At 54.1% G+C, this 18,218-nt stretch overlaps 1 protein-coding gene across 2 annotated transcripts; it reads right to left on the reverse strand.

Annotated features, from left to right (window-relative positions):
• Positions 1–185: 185 nt before the first annotated feature.
• Ccdc13 (coiled-coil domain containing 13) lies at positions 186–17,854 on the reverse strand. Of its 2 annotated transcripts, XM_090323356.1 has the most exons (17): positions 17,706–17,854; positions 16,051–16,277; positions 15,550–15,698; positions 13,940–14,082; positions 13,274–13,360; positions 12,036–12,152; positions 10,427–10,531; positions 8,706–8,867; positions 7,176–7,352; positions 6,499–6,705; positions 5,296–5,435; positions 4,060–4,143; positions 3,070–3,192; positions 1,638–1,789; positions 927–1,020; positions 594–830; positions 187–556 (listed from the first exon to the last, which is right to left on the reverse strand). In XM_090323356.1, exons 2-16 carry the CDS (start codon positions 16,269–16,271, stop codon positions 671–673), a joined length of 2,121 nt encoding a protein of 706 aa, XP_090179482.1. In that variant the 5' UTR covers positions 16,272–16,277; positions 17,706–17,854; the 3' UTR covers positions 187–556; positions 594–670. The 2 variants fall into 2 exon arrangements, with proteins under 2 accessions (XP_090179483.1, XP_090179482.1); XM_090323357.1 differs by lacking the exon at positions 17,706–17,854 and having other exon boundaries at positions 186–556; positions 16,051–16,271.
• Positions 17,855–18,218: the final 364 nt, after the last annotated feature.

Below are 18,218 nucleotides of genomic sequence, written 5' to 3' on the forward strand. Positions count from 1 at the left end.
GCCGGGAGTGAAGACAGAATGGAGCAGAGCCCAGAGCTGCTGGCTCTGCAGGGAGCTGCAGGGAGGGGGGAGGGCTGGCCACACCCTGGGGAGGGGGGCACCCCTATCTCTCAGAGTAAGAGGGCTCTGGGGGGGGCAGTCGGGGGCGGGGCTTTCCCGGTCTTGATGCCAGTCAGCCAGGATGCCTCCTCCAGGAAGCCCTCCAGACTTGGGAGGTGCAGTCCTGGCTGCAGGCGCACACAGCTGTGTGCCCACACAGCCTCCACCTTCACCTGGGGTCCCCCAGAGCCCCCCACCCTGTATTTCTTTTTTCTTTTGGTCAGTCCACAGGGCTTTGAACTCGTGGCCTGGGCATTGTCCCTGTGCTCTTCAGCTCAAGGCTGGCGCTCTACCACTTGAGCCACGGCGCCATGCTTCCAGCTTTTTTATTTTCAGACTCGGGATCCTTTCCAGGCTTTGCCCTCGCCTCGAGGCCTGGCCACCCCCTGCCCCAATACCACAGGGAGGAGGCGGCCGCGTGGTTAGGAAAATCACCATTATTATTACAAGCCGGCTGAGGGCTGGGCCGGGGTCCAGTCCTGTGGTCCCGGCCCAGGGTCCTGGCCGGGGCCCACGCCCTGCGTCCTGTCCCTCTTGGTGGCCAGTCCTCTCCGCAGGTGCTGGGCCCGGCCTAGCTCCTCTCCGCCTTCTGCTGCCGCAGGGCCTGAAGGAAGACGCCCTTCACCTGGGCCAGCGTCTCATGGTAGCGCCGGAAGTCCTCCTCCTTACCCCGCAGGGCACTGCCCAGGGCGGCCTTCAGCATCTCCTTCTCCTCCGCCTGGATGGCCAGCCTTCAGCACAAAGGGGACTCCAAATTGGTCCCAGGGAGGCCCCTCCTGCCCACCAGAGCCCTTCTGCCCTTTCAGGAAAACGGGGGAGGGGGGTACCTGGCCGTCAGCTCCTCGATCTGGGAATCTGCGGGCACATCTGATAGCTCAGTGGTGACGCCGGTAGAGGACAGGTCTCTTCTCTCACCGCCAGCTGGGTTGTGGGGCAGTGGCAGCCACTTTGTGTTGTGAGGTAAAGGTCCTCTCCCCCTCCCCCCGCCTATCCCTCAGGGCTTTCTCTGCATTTTTTTTCTCCTTCCCTGCTCTTTATTATTTTACTTGTCCGGGCCAGTGGTGCAGGGCTGGCTGTGTCTTCCTGAGAGTCCTCTGACTCTTGTTCTACACTTCTAGCCCTACCTGGCTTTCCAATCCAACCCCGCCACCCCTCGCCCCGTTCAGGCCAGCAAGCTAAGGGTAACTGGAGACGGGGACCCTTAACGGGCAAAGAGGATAAAGCCCAGAATTGTGAGATCTGAGGCTCCTGGTTCAAAACCAGCCCAAAGTCCAATTAACCAGCAAAAAACAAAGCAGAAAACCGCATGGCTGAGAGCGTGACCTAGTGGTAGAGTGCTCGCCTAACATGCACGAAGACCCGGGTTCGATTCCACGGTACCACATACACAGAAAAGGCCAGAAGTGGAGCTGTGGCTCAAGAAGTAGAGTGCCAGCCCTGAGCACAAAGCAGCTCAGGGACAGCGCCCAGGCCCTGAGTTCAAGCCCCAAGGCTGGCATCTTCCCCCAACTCCCCTCCCCAGGGCCCTGGCTGGCTACCTGCTCTGTTCCTGGAGGCTTTGTGGGAGGCGGGGGCCTGGCTGGCCTCCAGGCGGCTCCTCTCCAGCCTCTGCTCCAGCACGGCGCTGCGCTGCCTCTCCTCCTGCAGCCTCTGCTCTGCCTCCAGGAGCCGGTCACTGCTCTCCTCCACCCTGTGGTACAGAGGGGCTGCCAGGCGGGGTGGGCAGTGCCACCTGCCCCGCCTCGGGAGAGGGCAGGCTCTCCTTTGTGTCAGTCACGCTGGAGCCCCAAGTGTGAAAAAAAAGAGAAAAAAAAATAACTCTTCCCCTTTTAGGGTACACTTTTTTTTTTTTTTCTTCATGGCCAGCCTCAAATCATCATCCTCCACTCTCAGCCTCCCCGGGAGCTGGGATTTAGAGCCACGAGCAGGCAGGGAGCCCTGGGTTCGATTCCTTGGTAGCACATACACAGAAAAAATCAAAAGTGGTGCCGTGGCTCAAGTGGTAGAGCGCCAGCCTTGAGAAAGCCCAAGGACAGTGCTCAGGCCCTGAGTCCCCACACAGGCCCTGGTAACATGAGCCAGCCTGAGTTCCCAGGTGGTGATGGGTGGGGGGAGAGGAAGAGAATCTGAACCCACTTGAGGTGTTGGCACAACCCAGCTCTGTGCTGGCATGGTCTGCAATCCTCCTGTTTCAGCCCGGGTCTCCTGGCCGGCTCTCTCCACTCTTTGAGCTGTCTGATGCCTTCTGTGACCACCTCGAGTGACCCTCCCCCATGACTGGCACCCTCCCCTTGGCGTTTAGGGCCCCGTGCCACTGGGTGGAGGCCCTGCGGATCCATCAGGAACATTTTTCTGTTGTTCAGGGTGGAGGGTCACTGATTTATTTTGGTGGATGTCTGTCAACATCCTGTGGCCTTGAGATGCAGGCCGTTTCCCACGTGACTCACAGAGGATCTGCTTCCTGTCCTGCAGGTTTCTTGCTTTGGTTTCTGTTCTTTGGGGTTTTTTTTTTTTTTTTTTTTGGTTGGGGGACTTGAACTCAGGGCCTGGGCGCTGTCCCTGAGCTCTTCAGCTCCAGGCTACCGCCCTACCCCTTGAGCCACAGCTCCACTTCTGGTTTTCTAGTGGTTCACTGGAGATAAGAGTCTCATGGACTTTAGTACCGGGCTGGCTTTGAACCACGATCCTCAGATCTCAGCCTCCTGAGTAGCTAGGATGACAGACGTGAGCTCGTCCCAAGGTTTGAATGACTACTGTGTGGATCGCACACTGTGATTCCCAACGTGGGACTCTCCTGCAAGTGTCACCTCTGGCCCAGGTGACAAAACACAGATTGGGGGGGGCTTGGGAGACAGAGTGATGACATTCTGAGCTCCCAGGCCAGGTGCCTCCCCACTCTCCCCCCCCCCGCCCCCCCGCCCCACCTTCTGGTCCCGGAAGAGAGCTCGCATGGTGTCCCTTTGTGGTTACCGTTTCTGCAGGACAGTGACAAACTCGTGGAGCCGATCACGCTCCACTTCGGTAGCCTGCCACAGGGCCTTGATCTCTGCCACTTCTGCCTGGCAGCCTTTGTGTTCGGGGGAGTCTGAGAACCTGGGTGTAAGGGCAGGGTCAGAGGGAGGAGGGTGTTGAAGCCTCAAGATCAAAACAGTCCCTGCCCCCCACCCAACCCTTTAGCTGGGCCATGGTGGCTCACACCTGTCGTCCTAGCTCCTCGGGAGGCTGAGATCTGAGGACCAGAGTTCAAAGCCAGCCTTGGGAATACTTTTATTTCTTACGATCACCAAAAAGCCCAAGTGAGAGTTGGGGCTCAAAGTGCTAGAGCGCTAGACTTGAGCAGAAGAGGCTCAGGGACAGCGCCCAGGCTGTGAGTTCAAGCCCCGGGACCCTCACAAAATTAAAAAAGAGGGGTAAGGAAGTGGGACGGGGCATGCTCAGAGGCATGCCTGGACCGGAGCTGACTTCCAGTGACAGAAGATGGGGCTCAGAAGCAGGCGGGACAATGGCACCCTTTGTCACCGGTTTGGCACTGAGAACACAGGACCCATTGAAGCCCTGAGGCTTCATTCTCTAACAAAAGGGGCTTGGGAGCTGAGGGGGTATCAGTGTTTGAGAATGGGGAGCTGGATGAGGTCAAAGCACCCCCCCACCCCAACATTACCTCTCTAGGTCAGGGAAGGTGCTGGAAGCCAGGAGAGTCTGGAAGTTCGCATGCTGCCTCTCTGGTAACAGCCTGGTCCCTTACCTTTGCCATTCCCACCCCTCCCCCTGCTGCTCCTGGGATCTGAACTCAGGACTTGGCTTTCCTGCCTAGGGTTGGCTTTGAACCAGGATCCTCAGATCTCAGCCCCCTGAGGAGCTAGGGGACAGGCATGAGCCCCAGGGAGCGGATGGTCTTTGCCCTTTTTAGTGGAGAGGATGGTTAAGGGGGGCAGTGGACCAGGGAGGGGGGGTGCCTACCTGGGTGAAGTCCCATGAGGGCTGGGCAGGGAAGGCCTGGTGAGGGCAGATTCCACCAGCGTGTGGCCCAGGCTGGACACGGAGCTGGGCAGAGTCACGAGACAGGGAGTCCATCAGAATGGGGGTGGGGGGTGCTGGGTGGCCCGGCGTGTTTAGTCAATTCTTTTCTTAAGAAAGCTGGTGCTCTACTACTTGAGCCACAGCTCCACTTTTGGCTTTTTTTTTTTTTTTGCCACGGGGAGGGCGGTTGTTGGAGATAAAGACTCTGCCTGACTTTTCCTGCCTCTGTTGGCTGTGAACCCCGAATCCTCGGGCCTCAGTTTTCTAGGATCCCAGGATCCCAGGCATGAGTTTACCACCAGCACTGGGCTAGCTGACTCTGTGTTGTTTGAAAAGGCACGGAGCCAGGGTGCCAGGGCGACCTCTGGGCAGTCTAACACTGGGTCTCTCTGAGGGTCGGAGGCTAGCCCAGAGAGGTTGCCACACAAGTGACTGCTCACCAAGCACCGTGTGAGAAAATGCTTCCGTGTGCCCGCTTTGGCCGGGTGGCCTGGCTCTCCCGTTAAGGAAAAAGAGGAGCTGGCTTGGGATAAGAAAGGATTTATAAAATGCAAGGTTTTGTCACACACACCGGTTTGTTTCCCAGATGGAATTACAACAGGCCACCAGTCTGTACAGGAAATAGTTGATGGTGGCATGACACGTGAACCGTTCATCTTATTTCCAGACCACCTGATGGAAATACAGTTGCCCCTATTCAAACCAGCCAATTCTGCCAGCAGACTGTGAACCTGAGCTCAGCCAACTGGAGCAGAGGGGCGGGGCCTGCTGCAGGAGGGATCACCTATGCAAATGCTCCTATTCACTCCAGCCAATTGCAAGCAGACTGCGAACCAGAGCTCAGCCAATCAGAGCAGAGGGGCGGGGCCTGCTGCAGGAGGGATCACCTATGCAAATGCTCCTATTCACTCCAGCCAATTGCAAGCAGACTGCGAACCAGAGCTCAGCCAATCAGAGCAGAGGGGCGGGGCCTGCTGGGTTAGGTATAAATAGGGGAGCAGCCAGGCCTTTCTGTTCTCAGTTGCTTGCCTCACTAGCTCCTTGTAGCCTGAGGTCCTTGCATTAGAAGAAACGACCACATTATCAGGGGCCGGAGGAAATCACATCACCTTTGTTTGGAATCATTTGTCATTGACGCCCCCTCCCCAAATCCCATCCACCCCTCCATCCTCTTACCGGGAAGATCCCAGCCCGCTGGCGTGATCGCCCGAGGAGGCTGGGGACTTGGCGACGCTCCGGTCCTCCGAGGCCCTGGTGCGGGCAGCGCTCACCTCGGGCCCACCGGATCCGTCGCCCATTCCTTTATTCTGCAGATACTACAGGGAGATAGATGGTCTTTTCAGGCCCGGATGAAGAGGGGGTGTGGGGGGAACTTGGATGGATTTCCGCCTTTCAGGGGATATAAAGGGGATTTGTTTTCAGGACAAAAAAAAAAAAAATCAGGCTGGCCTGGGCGGGAGGCATCATCTGGGCACCGGTGACACTGGATAAATGCCTCACTTTCAGGAAGGGAGTTGGGGGAAGGGAGAGACAGGAAGAGACAGCAAATCTGGTGAAGATGGCACCCCCTTCTCTTCCTGGGGACTCCCAGGAAGGCAGAGATAACTCCATGGAGCATGTACCCCCCCTTCTGGGAAAATGAGGGTAAGAACGTCTGACATGGCGAGACTTTGGCGACTCAAAAGGCTGAGTTTGGTGCAGGGAGAGGGGTTATACTCAACCACCAATAGCTAAGAGGCTTTTCCTCAGTTTCTCCTGGTGTCTTTTTGTTTGTTTTTGCCAGTCCTGGGGCTTGAACTCAGGGCTGGGCGCTGTCCCTGAGCTTCTTTGGCTCAAGGCTGGGGCTCTACCACTTGAGCCACGGCACCGCTTCCGGCTCATTTGTTGGCTCACTGGAGATGAGAGCCTCACTGGCTTCCCTGCCCAGGCCGGCTGTGAACCGTGATCCTCAGATCTTGGCCTCCTGGGATGCCAGGCGTGAGCCACGGGTGCCCAGCAAGCTGTTCTTTTAGTTATTTGTCAGATTGAAGACCTTCCGAAAAATGGTGTCAGAGGGGCCCGAGTTTGGCCTAGTGGTAGAGCGCTTCCCTGGCATGCACGAAGACCCGGGTTCGAGTCCTCTGTACCACATACCTAGAAAAAGCTGGCAGTGGTGCTGTGGCTCAAGGGATGGAGCTCTAACTTTGAGAAAGCCCAAGGACAGTGCTCAGGCCCTGAGTTCAAACCCCAGGACTGGCAAAAAGAAAACAAAATGGTGTCAGAGCTCTGAGGTGTGAGGATTTGAGACTGGGCCCAGGAAGCTCCCAAAGGGAGTTCAAAACCCTGTGTGGGGCCCGGGGGTGACTCGTGCCTGGCGTCCTGGTGCTGAGATCTCTTTACCTGCTTGCTGAGCTGCCCGATCTCTAGTTCGAGCTGTCGCACTTTCTCCTCCCGCTCGGCCACCATGGCTCGGAGCTGGGCCACCAGACTGCTGCTGCGCTGGGCCTTGCTGTGGGCCTTCTGGTCCTGGTGACGCTGGGACATGCGCAGTTTCTCCTCCTGGAGGCTCAGGCTTCCCAGGACCTCTTGTAACTGCTTCAACTGCTCCTGGGTGGGAAGACTCAGCAAGAATGGCAGGCAGGGGTCAAGTCGGGCTGGACAGAGGAGGACAGCAGAGGCAGGGAGGTCTCCCTCTCCTGCCCTCAACCTCCCTCTCCGGGACAGGATTATCTACAGAACCTCCCCTCCTCCCATCAGCAGGTAGGGCAGGGATCTGAATAACAAAAAGAATTCGGGGGCTGTGGGTGTGGCTTAATGGTAGAGTGCTTGCCTAGCAGGCATGAAGCCCTGGGTTCGATTCCTCAGCACACCACATACCCAGAAAAAACTAGAAGTGGAGAGCTGTGGTTGAAGTGGTAGAGCGTAAGTATTGGGCCAAAGAAGCGCAGAGACAGCGCCCAGGCTCTGAGTTCAAGTCCCAGGTAGGACACACGCATACACACGTGTGCACGCGCACACACACATTGCTGTTATGCTTGCAATCCAAGCTGGTGGCCTGGCGGGAATGGCTGCTGTACCATGAGTGCGTCGATGAGCTCGTCATCATGTCTGCCCTTCTGCACCAGCGTGCCCATCTGGCTCTTGAGGGTCTTTACTTCGTTGGACAGCACCTTGTTACGAGATTTCATGGCCTCCAGCTTCTTCTTCAGTTCTTCAAGCTCGGTTTGGAGGGCATCCCGTTCCCCAGCAAGCTTCTGTGTGATGTTGACAGGGAAAGAATGAATTCAACGCCTAAGGCCACTCAGGAGGCTGAGATCGAGAGGATCGCAGGTTCAAAGCCAGCCTGGGCAGGAAAGTCAGTGAGACTCTGATCTCCAAGGAACCACCAGAAAATGGGCAGTGGAGCTGTGGCTCAAGTGGTACAGTGGCAGCCTTGTGCTCACAGGGGCCTGAGTTCAAGCCCCAGGACCTGGCACATGCACACACACACACACACACACACACACACACACACACACACACACACAGAGTTTTGATGCTGAAGCCAGATCTAAAATGTACCAGCACACGACAAATCTATCTAAATAAATAAACCCCAGGAAATGAGATTTTTGTCCCCTTCATTCCTGTTTATGTTTCTTTTCTGTCTTGTTTGTCACTGGGTGTGAAAGAGGGGGCACAGAATTGGAGGGACAGAGGAAGCCACTGTCCTCACCAGACACTGAATACAACTTGTGGGTAAGGGAGGGAGGGAAAAACTGGGAGAGAGCTAGGGACGGGGGCACATGGTTCAAAAAGAAAGGGACTCATGATGGGATTGGTGGACTTGTAACTTCTGGGGCTTGAACTCGGGGCCTGGCACGGTCCCTGAGCCTTTCTGTACTCCAGGCTAGAGCTCTACCACATGAGCCACAGCACCACTTCTGGCTTTTTTTCTGAGTAGTTTCCTGGAGATGAGAGTCTGTCTCATGGACTTGTCTGCTGGGGCTGGCCTTGAACTGCGATCCTCCAGATCTCAGCCTCCTCAGTAGCTGAGATGACAGGTGTGAGCCACTGGGCGCCTGGTAAAAGAAATCATTTTCTGGCCGGGAGTTTGGCCTAGTGGTTAAAGTGCTTGCCTAGCATGCACGAAGACCCGGGTTCGATTCCTTGGTACCACATACATAGAAAAAAGCCGGAAATGGTGCTGAGGCTCAAGTGGTAGAGCTCTAGCTTTGAGAAAGTCCAAGGACAGTGCTCAGGTCCTGAGCTCAAGCCCAGGACTGGCAAAAAAAAAAAAAAAAAAGAAATCATTTTCTAAAAAGTGTTTCAGGTTACAGCATAGCATCTCCCACCTCCAAAACAGCGTGGACAGGGGCCCCCAAAAGCTAATTGAAGGGGCTCAGGGGAGACCTCACTCCTGCAGCTCAAGGTGGGGTGACAAGAAATAAGTGATCTACAGAGAAGAGATGGATTGCTGGTGTCTCCTGTCTAAAAGGGGGGTCACTGAGGGTTTGGGGATCCTCAGCTGCCCTCTGGGCCCTCGTAAGTGTATGTATAGGGTCCTGATCTCTCCCAATCTAAGGGGTTCCCCTCTCCTCACCCTCCCTCCCCCAGGCCTGCCTCACCTCCCAGTTCTCCTGCTTCTCCTTTTCCAGGCTGCGGATTCGCAGCAGGTTTCTCTCCTGTGCCGACAGCTTTTTGGGGTCTAGGTAGACGGATGGCTCTTCGCTCACTGCTTCTGCAGACCTGTTCCGCGCCTGTTCCAGCTGCTTCTCCAGCTCTCGGACCTAAGGGGTGGTGGCCAAAACTCCCTGGTCTTCTGGGAGTGTGGCCTAGTGGTAGAGTGCTCGCCTAGCATGCGTGAAGCCCTGGGTTCGATTCCTCGGTACCACATACACAGAAAAAGCCATGGCTCAAGTAGTGGAGTGCTAGCCTTGAGCAGGGGTGGGGGGGAAGCAGCTTAGGCCCTGAGTGCAAATCCTAGGAGTGGTATACACACAAAAAAAGTCTCATGAACTGCCTGAGCTGGCTTTGAACCATGATCTCCCACATCTCAGCCTGAGTAGTGAGCTGCCATTGCGAGGGGCTCAATGGTTAAGGTTTGTTTGTTTGTTTGTTTGTTTGTTTTCAGGAAAAAGGGAAAAGGCAGAAAGGAGAGCACAACCACAAACCAGCGCCCCCGTGTGGAGAGGCCTGGTACTTCCACGTAAGCCTGAAAAAGTGTAGTGTGAGTCTGGGGTCTCTGGCCTATCATCCTAGCTACTCAGGAGGCTGAGATCTGAGGAACACGGTTCAAAGCCAGCCTGGGCAGGAAAGTCTGTGACACTCTGATCTTCAATGAACCATCAGAAAACTGGAAATGGTGCTGGGTGTGGATCAAGTGAAGAGTGCTAGACTTGAGTACTGAGAGGCTCAGCCTGGGACAGCGTTCAGGCCCTGAGTTCAAGCCCCACAACCACCAAAAAAAAACAACAACAAAAAAAAACCACGTGCAGTGCAACTTCTTTACCTTTTTTTTTTTTAAGGCTTAAGAACAGGACTTGAACGCAGGACCTGAAAGCTTTAAATCATTCCATGTACAATTTTACAACCACGATAATACCTAATTTGTGTGTGGGGTCTGTGCGTGGGGCAGTGTTAATTATGAGCAGGCACGCTTGTGGGGTGCACTTCACAAGAAGTTTTTCTGTTTTTTTTTTTGGCTTGGTTCTGGGGCTTGAACTCAGGGTCTGAGCACTGTCCTTGGACTTTCCCAAGGTGAGAGCTCTACCACTCGAGCCACAGCACCACTTCTGCCTTTTTCTATGTCTGTGGTACTGAGGAATCGAACCTGGGTCTTTGTGCATGCTAGGTAAGCCCTCTAGCACTAGGCCAAACTCCCCCCTCCCTTCTTTTGAAAAATTTAATTCACAATCAGCTTACAAGGAGGACAGTACTAATTGCACTTTACAGATGAGGAAACTGAGGCACAGAGGGACTAAGCTCGTAGGGCAGAGACAAAGGCCACACTCAAATGTAAGCCTCCCTTAGGGAGGGGGGGAGGAGAGGATGGGTTTTATTGAGTCATGAAAACTTGCAAAAGAGCCCAAGCCCTGGACCAACTTTGGGGGGGGGGCAGGGAAGGGTTGGGGAGCAAAATCTAATGATGAGTCACACAAATGTACATAAACTTGGAGTGGGGGACATTCATTGCCAGTGCCTGGGTAAGTGTTCCTTAAGTTAACAAATGAAGACAGCAGAGGGGAGGGGGGAGGGAAGGAGGTGTGGAACTGCCACCCCGCTGGATGGCCTGCATGCTTCCCCCCCACCAAATAAAAGGCCTTGGGGGGAGGGGGGAGCCCTGCACCTTGCTCTGCAGAACGAGGATCTGTTGAGCTCTTCCTCTCCAGGCCCCCGGTGACGACAGCAACTGCTGGATGTTGATGTCCTCTCCAACTTCGCTGGCCAAAACCTGTGAGGAGGCAGGGGGCTTCGTGTGGCTGAGAGAGTAAGATGGAGCGAGAAACAGACAGACAGACAGAGAGAAGCAGACAGACATGGAGAGAGAGCGAGAGACATGGAGAGACAGAGACAGAGACACAAAGAGAAACAGAGAGAGAGAGACAGAGCTAGAGAAGTGCAACAGACAGAGATAGAACAACAGATGAACAGGAGGCAGACAAATAGAGACAGAGAGGAGACAGTGACAAAGACCAAAGCAGACAGAGGCAGAGGACAGAGGGGCAGACAGACACAGAGAAGAGAAAGACGGAGGGACAGACACAGACGACAAACAGGGAAGACAAAGCAGAGAGTCACAGACAGAGACAGGAGAGAGGGAGAGGGAGAAAGACAGAGGAAAGATGGTCAGAGAGAAAGGAGAGATAGACAGAGACAGAGAGGAAAGACAGACAGGGAGGAGAAAAAGACAGAGAGGCAGAGAGACAGAGGCTGAGACACAGGTAGAGAGGAGAGACAGACAGACAGATGGAGAGGAAAGATACAGGGGAAAGAGAGGCCAACAGACACAGAAAGGAGAGACGGAGGCAGAGAGGGGACCCGTCCACGAGTCTATGCTGGGTGTGGGGCTCCCGGAAGGGCCCCCCTTCACCCCATCACTGTCTGGTTGCAGAGCACACACTCCCAGGGCTGTCACACTCCCAGGCCAGCTCTCCCTTAGGAAAACATCACACCATCAACCCCCAGTTCTTTCTCAGGTGTGGTCACCAATGCACATGGCGCACCCTCCCTCCCTCCCTCCTTTCCTTTCTCTCTCTCTTTTCGGTGTGGGTACTGTGATTTAAGGCCCTGAGTTCAAGCCCCACGACCAACCAAAACAGGATTTGTGACTTTTGGCCCCTTGGAAGCCTGGCTTTGAATCCCCGTTTGGCATACCACGCCTCTGGCCCTTGTTTCCATAAAAGAACATTGTTGGGGAAATCTAGGTTACGACTGAGTGGTTCCAGCAGAGGAGACAAATGCCAAAGAATTCTCTGGGTCCACACAAATAAACAACCACGCAGCTGGGCCGAGTCCCGCCTGTGCCCCAAGTCTGAGCATTTTTCTTTGGAAGAAGTCTTTGTTTCTTTTTGGTTTTGTGTGTGTGTGTGTGTGCGCACACGCAGGTCGTGGGGCTTGACCTCATGGCCTTGGCACTGTCCCTGAACTCTGGCGTTCCACCACTTGAGCCACAGTGCCATTTCCTGTTTTCTGGTGGTTCACTGGAGATGAAGGGTCTCAGAGCCTTTCCTGCCCAGGCTGGCTTTGAACTGTGAGGCTCTCAGCCTCCTGAGTAGTTAGGATGACAGGCGTGAGCCACTGTCACCTGGCTCAGAAGGCTTTTTTTTTTTTAAACCAGCTGAGTTCATGTGGGTTGTGGGGGAAATCAGGCGGGGGTGGGAGTGTGTGTATGTGGGGGTGGGGGGTGGTTGGTGGTAGCCAGACAAGAGATCCCAAACCCTGCCTTGGAAAAGAACCTTCTGGGCTATTCGCAGCTCCTGCTTCACGGTCTGGATCTGGTTCCGCAGGTCGCTCATCTTCAGGTTGGTGGCAGCCAGTCTGTCCTGCAGGGCCTTCACTTCTGGCGTCTCCAGCTGGGGGTGGGGGAGGGGCGTGGACAGGAAGGAAGTGTGGTCACCCGTGGTTTCTGACAGTCATGATCACCAAAGTGTCCTGCCTGTCCCCAACCCCATCCGCCTCACCCCCACCCCTAACCAGCACGAATGAATCCAGGCTGGTTCCAAGGCTTGAACTCAAGGCCCGAGCGTGCTGTCCCTGAGATTTATTTTCATTCAGGCCTGGCTTGCGCTTTACCACTTGAATCCCAGACCCATTTCCTTGAACTACAGATCCAGTTCTGGTTTTCCTAGTGGCTCAGGAAAGTATTTCAGTGACTTTCGTGCCCAGGCTGGCTTTGAACTGTGATCCTCAGGTCTCAGCCTCCCGAGGAGCTAGGATGACAGGTTTGAGCCACTGGTACCTGGCTGAGTTGAGTGACCTTCTCAGCTTTTTTTTTTTTTTGCCAGTCCTGGGGCTTGAACTCAGGGCCTGAGCACTGTCGTTGGACTTTCTCAAGGCTAGAGCTCTACCACTTGAGCCACAGCACCACTTCTGGCTTTTTCTATCAAGGAATTGAACCCGGGTCTTCATGCATGCTAGGTAAGCACTCTACCACTAGGCCACATACCCAGCCCACATCTTTCTTTCTTCAGTGGGCATGAGGAAAAATCTGTGTCTGCCAGCATGACACACACAGCAAGACAGAGCCAAATAGCTTGGGTCTACAAAGTTCCAGGAACCTCTCAGGCTCCGGACAGCTTAAAACCAATGATCAAAGAAAGCAGATGCGGCTGGGAGCAGTGGCTCACGTCTGTCACCCCAGCTACTCAGGAGGCTGAGATCTGAAGGTCCATGGCTCAAAACCAGCCTAGGCAGGAGGGACTTTGAGACTCTGATCTCCAATGAACCAGCAAAAAAAAAAAAAGAGCCAGAAGTGGCTCAAGTGGTAGAGCCTTAAGTGAAAAAGCTAAAGGACGGCGTTCAGGCAAGAGCATGGCTTCCTGCTATTCCAAAGTGACAGACATTTAGCCTCTGGCTCATCAGAGGGGTACAGTAGACCCCGAAGGGGCTCTAGCTGGCACATGGAGGGATTGGAGAGGGCGGGAGCCCAGGTGCTCTCTCTTTCAGATGCTCTGGAACAAAAGAGAACTCTTACCAAGATTCTGTCTCCAGTCTGGGCCTTCAGCGGCTTGGCTTCGTCGCTGGCCTTCTTGGCTGACAGCCTGGCTTGGGCCAAGTGCAGCTGAAAGAGCAAACCCGGCCTTTAATATTTAATGGTGTTTGGCAAGGATCCAGGCTTTCCCCTCCCCAGGTGCTGGGGTCTAGAGGCTGGGTGTGGGGTTGGCTTGTCTGGGGCTTTGGACTTTTTCGCTTGCTTTGGGATGGTTAATGGAAGAATTTCCTTTTTACAAATCACACTGGGGCTGCAGAGGGGCTTTCATTGATTGTCTGCCTCAACTCCCCAGTCTCATGGTAAGATGAAGCCATGAGATTCACTAATAGCTTGATAAAGAAGCATGCACGTAGCCATACTCTGTCTCCTCGTCTTCCCAGAATTCAGCCCAGGAAGTGCAGAATACAGGAATTATGTTCCCTTCTCCTCCCTCCCTTCCTTCTTTCCCTCCCCCTTTCCTCCCCTCCCCCCTGCCTCTTTTTTGTGTCCCTGGGAATGAACTCGGGGCCTCCTAGTTTTGCTTGAACCACACTTCCACTAAATGGCCTTTTGCTGGTTCACTGGAGATGAGAGTTACGTGGACTTTCCTGCAAAGGTTGGCTTTGAACTCCTCCCAAGTCCTCTCAGAAAGGGCCAGCTGGCCCTCACCTCCCGCTCCAGCTCCTGGATGCGACCAGCCAGCTGCTTCACTCTTGTCTTGGCTTTCTCAGACTCTGCCATCAGTACCCGGTTCTTTTTGGACAGCTCAACGATTTTGGTAGCAACCATATCTCCAGCCACACCGGCAGTCCCTAACATCAGAGGGGCCATGAGGTTAACAGGAAATCCAGCCTGCTCGTCAACTTCAGGCCTAAGGGTTTACATTGTATTATTATTATTATTATTATTATTATTATTATTATTATTATTATTATTATTATCTCATCCTGGGGCTTGAACTTAGGGCCTGGGCTCTGTCCCAGAGCCTCTTTGTGCCCAAAGCTGGCACTCTACCACTTTGAGTCACAGCTCCACTTCTGGTTTTCTCCTGGTTCACTGTAGATTGGCGTCTCATGGACTTTTCCTGCCTGGGTTGGCTTTGAACTGTGATCCTCAGATCTCAACCTCCTAAATAGGTAGAATGATGGCTGTGAGCCCCCAGAGCCCAGCGCACGAGCGAGGTTTGGAAGGTGCAGAGGCTCAGGACTGAGTCTTCCCCCACACTGTGGACCAGTGTGCATGAGTGGAAATGCTGCCACTCCAGAGCTCCGGAGTGTTCTAGGATAAATGACACCCTCAGGGAGCTGAGTGGGGAGTCCTGTGGGAGACAGAGGGAGCTTTCCACAGGCAGGGTGGCCTCCTTGGAACTTTCTAGGCCTGCTTGCCACTTTCTAGGCCTGAGCTTTGCCCAGGAGCTAGCCTTGGTTGATGCTGGTTGAAAGTGGGTTCGAGTTTTTCCACCATGCCACCTCCGAACGGTTCCAGGCCAGCTGGCATGTCACAGGAAGCATTGGTACAGGAACTGGTTCACCCTGGCTAAGCCCCGGATGTTTGAGGCTAAGTTGCTATGCTTGTTTATTCCAGATGTTTTTTTTCTTTCCCTCTTTTGGGGTGAGACAAAAGAGAACCCAATGTAAACGCATGCGCTCACTGAGCCACTATTTAACTCAGTTTCTACTAAATGCTGGCGCCTCTCAGTTTGAGAAATTCAGTGTGTGTGTGTGTGTGTGTGTGTGTGTGTGTGTGTGTATGCTGAGCTCAGGGCCTCGGGTAGTCTCTTAGCTTTCTTTGTTCAAGCCTACCCATGGCTCACCATCTCATTGATGGTAAGAGGCTTGCTTTCCTGCTTGGCTTGAAATCATGATCCCCAGATCTCAGCCTCCTTGAGCACTCTACCACTTGAGCTACAGGACCACTTTTTCCGGCTTTTCTGTGTATGTGGTCCGGAGGAATCGAACCCAGGGCCATGTGCATGCTAGGTGAGCGCTCTACCGCTAGGCCACACCCCCAGCTCTTCCTACTCCTTTTGACTTCTGCACTAAGTGCATACTCTCCAAGGCACGGAGAGACCATGGCATGGGGTGGGTCACGCTTTTAGACATCTTTCCCCACTCCTTTCTTTCTTTATGGCCCGCTGGGAAACATTCCATGTCTGTACACATTACTGAACACAACTGGGATCAAGCCCAGGCTCCTGCTCACAAAAAGTCAAACCCATAACCACAAACCCCAGCCTGGGCCAGGGGACAGGGTGGTAACATCATGGCACACAGAGCTACCTGTGAAGGCCAACCTGTCCTCTTCCATTTTCTTTTTGAGGTGCTGGATTTCAAAGTCTCTCTCCTTCAGCAGCTTGTACAGCCGTCCATTCTCGTCCACCGCTTCCCTGAGCTCTTCCCGAAGTTGTTGGATCTCATCTTCTAGCACTCTGGGCAAAGAGAAGCCCCAGGCATCAATGGATAGGGTGTGTGTGTGTGTGTGTGTGTGTGTGTGTGTGTGTGGCCACCACGCCTAGGCTTGCGATGCTCAGGCTGGCCACTAGGGAGAGATCGCAACAACCAAGAAAAGGTTGGTTGAAAACACCTGTGGAAATCTAAGAATGAAAAATTTAAAAATTAAAAACAAACCAAAGGAACAAAGTCAAGAGCAGAAATAAGCATATTTCCTTCCCATCAGTCAAAGGAGAAAGATGATCCCAGCAACACGGATTATTAGCTGATTTCGAACCCTGGGGCTTCACGCATGCCACCTTCTCAGCCCCGGTCAGGTTTGTGTTTTACCTCTGTTCAAAGATGCTCTTGAGATTCTGCTCATCTGTGTGGAGAAAGCTGAGGCCATCAGGAATCTCCAGGATCTCCTTTGGGTCCTCTGCCGGGCTTTGGAGGCTCAGTTCCTTTTCCTTCTTTTTCTCCATCTGCTTCTGTAACCTCCGATGCTGTAGCTCCTGCATTGCCTTGAACTGCAGTCGCAAAGTATCCTGGGAGCTTTCCTCTGTGGCCATTTTGCCCTTAAGAGTCAAAAGATAAGTCTGTGGCAAAACTCCACACCAAGTGCCTTAGCACAAAAATCCAATCTGCCTGGGGTTTCTTGCAGATGCTGGGGTATGTGTGTGTGTCGGGAGGGGGTGCACCCCAACTCAAATGCTCTAAAAGCCAAAGCAGCTGGGTGCTGGTGGACCATGCCCAAAATGCTAGCTACTTGAGGCTGAGATCTGAGGATGGAGTTTCGAGGCCAGCTTGGGAAAGAAAGTCCAAGAGACCCTGAATTCTACTTATCAGCAAAGAGCTCGATATGGAGGTGTGCCTCACATACTAGAGTGCCAAGGAAGAGCTGGACGCCAGTGGCTCATGCCTAGCTACTCAGGAAGCTGAAATCTGAGGATCATGGTTCAAAGCCAGCCCAGGCAGGAAATTCCATGAGACTTATCTCCAAGGAATCACCCGAAAAACTGGAAGTGGTGCTGTGGTTCAAGTGGTAGAGTGTCAGCTTTGAGCTGAAGAGCTCAGGTACAGTGCCCAGGTTCAGAATTCAAGCCCCATGACTGACCAAAAAAAAGCCACGGAAGATTGTGAGGCCCTGAGTTCAAGTCTCAGAGGAGGTGTACGTCCCCCCCCAAAGGAATAAAATCATCAAAGAAACTTAATATTCGTTTGCTAAGTGGAGAAGCTAGTCTGAAAAGCCAGGCAAATGGGGAAGTCTGTGAGACTCTTATTTCTAATACACCATCAAGAAAGGTCAGAAGTGGAGCGGAGGCTCAAGTGGTAGAGCACCAGCCTTGGACACAGAATCTCAGAGACATCACCGCTCAGGTCCTGAGTTCAAGCCCCCAACCTGATGCGAGTACATGTGCACACACACACACACACAAAAATTATGTTTTTTTTTTTCCTTTTTCTTTTTGTGGTTCATGGGGCTTGAACTCAGGGCCTGGGCAATGTCCCTGAGCATCCTTTGGCTCAGAGCTAGCGCTCTACCGCTCTGAGCCACACACAGCACCACTCCCTGAGTAGCTAGGCTGACAGGTGTGAGCCAGGGGGTTGGGTGGGGGACAATTCCCAATAACAGCAGACCGCCCCCCCCCCCAGCAAGATACCAACACACCTCATTTCTACCCTGCTGTACAAGGTCTACAGGATCGTGTGGGGATGGGGATGGGTGGGGGTGTGGCTCATCAGGTGAGAGGCCCTCATGGGGTAGCCCTCCTGTGGGGGTGGGGGCTCTGCCCACCCCCTCTCCACTGTCACAGCTGGAGTGGACGGGAGTTCGAGTCCTACCGCCGACAGCAACTTCGGGCAGGCTGTGTGTCCATCCCTCAGGCCTCACTTCTGTCTTGCAGCGGGCAAAGGAAGCCGGGGTGAGGGTGTGGGGGGGAGGGGGCAGCCCTCTCTGGTCCCCCTCCCCCACCCCATCCCCTTCCACCCTCTCCGGGACTTACAGCGGTGTCTCCACGTCTGGCTTTTTATGTTTACTATTTTATTATGATTATTGTTGTTGTTGTTTTTCTTTCTGGCGGGATGCGGCTTGGGGGGCGGGGCCCGAGGTCGGCGTTCTCCCTCCCGGCTTCCTGACGCCGCCGCGCGCTGCCACGGCAACCGTCTCCCGGACAACGCGCCACGCCCACCGTGACGTCAGCGCGCCGACGCACGGGGCGCGGGCCGCGCGCGCGCCCCGGCGACGGCGGCCGAGCAGGCCCAGAAAGGCGCGGGGAATGCGGATGCGCCGCCGAAGACCAGAAAGTCCAGACCTCGGCGGGACCACAAGGACACCGTGACCTTGAGGCCTGACACATTTCTTTTTTTAAATTTAAATTACGGACGCTCTGGGAGACTTAAAAATGCACATTCTACGGTAGACGCCAAAGGAGTAGGAAAAGTGGATTGTTTCACCCTGACATTGAATGTTAGCCATCCAGAGTCATTTTTTTTTAAATTTCATTTTATTTATATTT

This window comes from Megascapheus bottae, chromosome 32 (genome assembly GCF_031878675.1).
Source record: "Megascapheus bottae isolate mThoBot1 chromosome 32, mThoBot2.hap1, whole genome shotgun sequence".
NCBI lineage: Eukaryota > Metazoa > Chordata > Mammalia > Rodentia > Geomyidae > Megascapheus > Megascapheus bottae.

Bases quoted from the DNA above. Each gene is read 5' to 3' on its own strand.
- Ccdc13 (XM_090323357.1), bottom strand. From the start codon at position 16,271: ATGGCCACAGAGGAAAGCTCCCAGGATACTTTGCGACTGCAGTTCAAG. The intron at 15,699-16,050 runs GTAAAACACAAA...CTCTTTGCCCAG, and splicing joins AAGAGCATCTTTGAACAGAG to AGTGCTAGAAGATGAGATCC. The intron at 8,868-10,426 runs GTGCAGGGCTCC...ACCACCCCTTAG, and splicing joins TCCTCGTTCTGCAGAGCAAG to GTCCGAGAGCTGGAGAAGCA.